General features: G+C 44.6%; 1 protein-coding gene across 1 annotated transcript in view; it reads right to left on the reverse strand.

Moving 5' to 3' along the window:
• The window catches only part of LOC103522256 (serine/threonine-protein kinase PINK1, mitochondrial-like), a 21,213-nt gene extending 19,507 nt beyond the window's left edge, over window positions 1–1,706 (reverse strand). Inside the window, exon 1 of the mRNA XM_008487359.2 lies at window positions 1,165–1,706. Coding sequence (XP_008485581.2) covers window positions 1,165–1,579 — 415 coding nt within the window. The 5' untranslated portion in view covers window positions 1,580–1,706. The remainder of the gene's footprint in view (window positions 1–1,164) is intronic.
• Between the last annotated feature and the right edge of the window lie 6 nt (window positions 1,707–1,712).

Here is a 1,712-nt window from a genome sequence, read left to right on the forward strand (position 1 = left end):
TAATTTTGTACCTCCTAAGCTTTCTACCTTTGAGAGGCTAAGTGAGATTGTTTTAAACTCTATGACCAAAGGAAAGCGGTTAGTTAGTAGATATAGGATAATATTATAGTGTACACCCGGTCGTATGACCAGACAGATATACACTCACGTATACAGAATTCATTGCAGGATGTTAGACCAGTGGCTTGGGTGTGAGTACACGTTGAATATACTGCAATGCATTGGTTATAAGTCGGAACTCTGCGCGCTTGAGGAAAGTGCTGATCAGCTGATACTCTACAAATGTTCTCCTAACATGGCCACCATAGCTGACGCCTGTACATAGAACTTTGGTTGTCAAGGTCAGAAGCCATTGCATGATCTCGTTATGACTAGGTGTAGCACCATACAACCAATGCTTGGGTGCCCAGAGATACAACTGACACACTGTTGCCGCTAGTTCAGCACTTGGTCTATCACTGGGATCATTCTCGAGCAACTTGGCAACAAGGCGTCTCATCACCTCCGGTACATTAGTATTGAGTTGCGGTAACGCATTCACTTCGTAGTCTGTGTTGCGTGCTGATTGGTAGAATGGATTATCATGTCCGAATATCTCATAGGCCACAGTACCTGCAGTCCAGGCATCTGACTTGGAGTAGTTGACGAATGAGAATAGACCAGGTGTTGCCAGAGCCACTTCCGGTGCCATGAGTGCCACATTCCCTCCTAGTTCTATATCAGCACTACTGTACTGCATGGATAAACCACTCTTGTTGGTATAGCTGCTACCAAAGTCTGTGATGACTAGCTGGGGACAGGTGTTATCTTCTGAACAATCAAGCAAGATATTGTCACTCTTCAGATCACGATGTGCTGTTCTGTGCATGTTTAGATGTGTTACTCCCTCGAGTAATTGAGTGAACAAGAGTACTCGCTCATGCATACTCAGCTGTGCACATCTCTCCCTCAAATAATTCCTTAGATCTGTGTTGTATTTCTTCATCAATATAAACAGACTCATATTCCTTCCATATCCTCCTGTAGGATTCAACCTGGCTGGTAATGCACTCGGATAGATCAAACTAGAATCAGGGATAGAGGGGACAAAGTCAGTGAACGCAAAGTGCATGACGACAACATTAGGATGAGGGGGAAGATTCTCTACGCTATTCATAAGCATATCTTCATTCAGACGTAATGGTTTCCTCAGGGGTAGCAACTCCTTACTCATAGCCTTGAGTATAGCATGTGAGTTACTAGCTGCACTATAGTTGAACATCATCTTCAATGCATACTCTACACCTCTGAACGTTGCCTCGTATACAACAGCATTGGTTCCCTTCGCTATAAACTTCCCAATCTGAATATCATCCACCTTCACATCATCCACATCAGGTAGAGTTTCAACTTGGACCAGCTTATCAAACATATTGTTCACAGCATGTCGTATCTCCCAGCAAACACCTTCAAACTCATCTTCCTTGGTAAGGATACCTGTACCAGATGCCAGACTCACGCCTACAAACGCCAGGAAAGGTTTCGAGTTATCCTTGTAGAGGAGTTGCTGTATTGTTTTACGTCGGAGGTCAGAGGCCATCGAGTTGGTGACTCTATTGAGGAGACTGTTGACGAATAGTTTCCTTGCATTCTGGAAGTAGGTCTGTATAGGATGTCCGGCTGGCGCGCTAAGTCTTCCCTGTCCACTGGATGTCGCTGGAGGCTGAGTTAGG

This window comes from Diaphorina citri, unplaced genomic scaffold (assembly GCF_000475195.1).
Source record: "Diaphorina citri unplaced genomic scaffold, Diaci psyllid genome assembly version 1.1 scaffold7646, whole genome shotgun sequence".
In the NCBI taxonomy this organism is placed as follows: Eukaryota; Metazoa; Arthropoda; class Insecta; order Hemiptera; family Psyllidae; genus Diaphorina; species Diaphorina citri.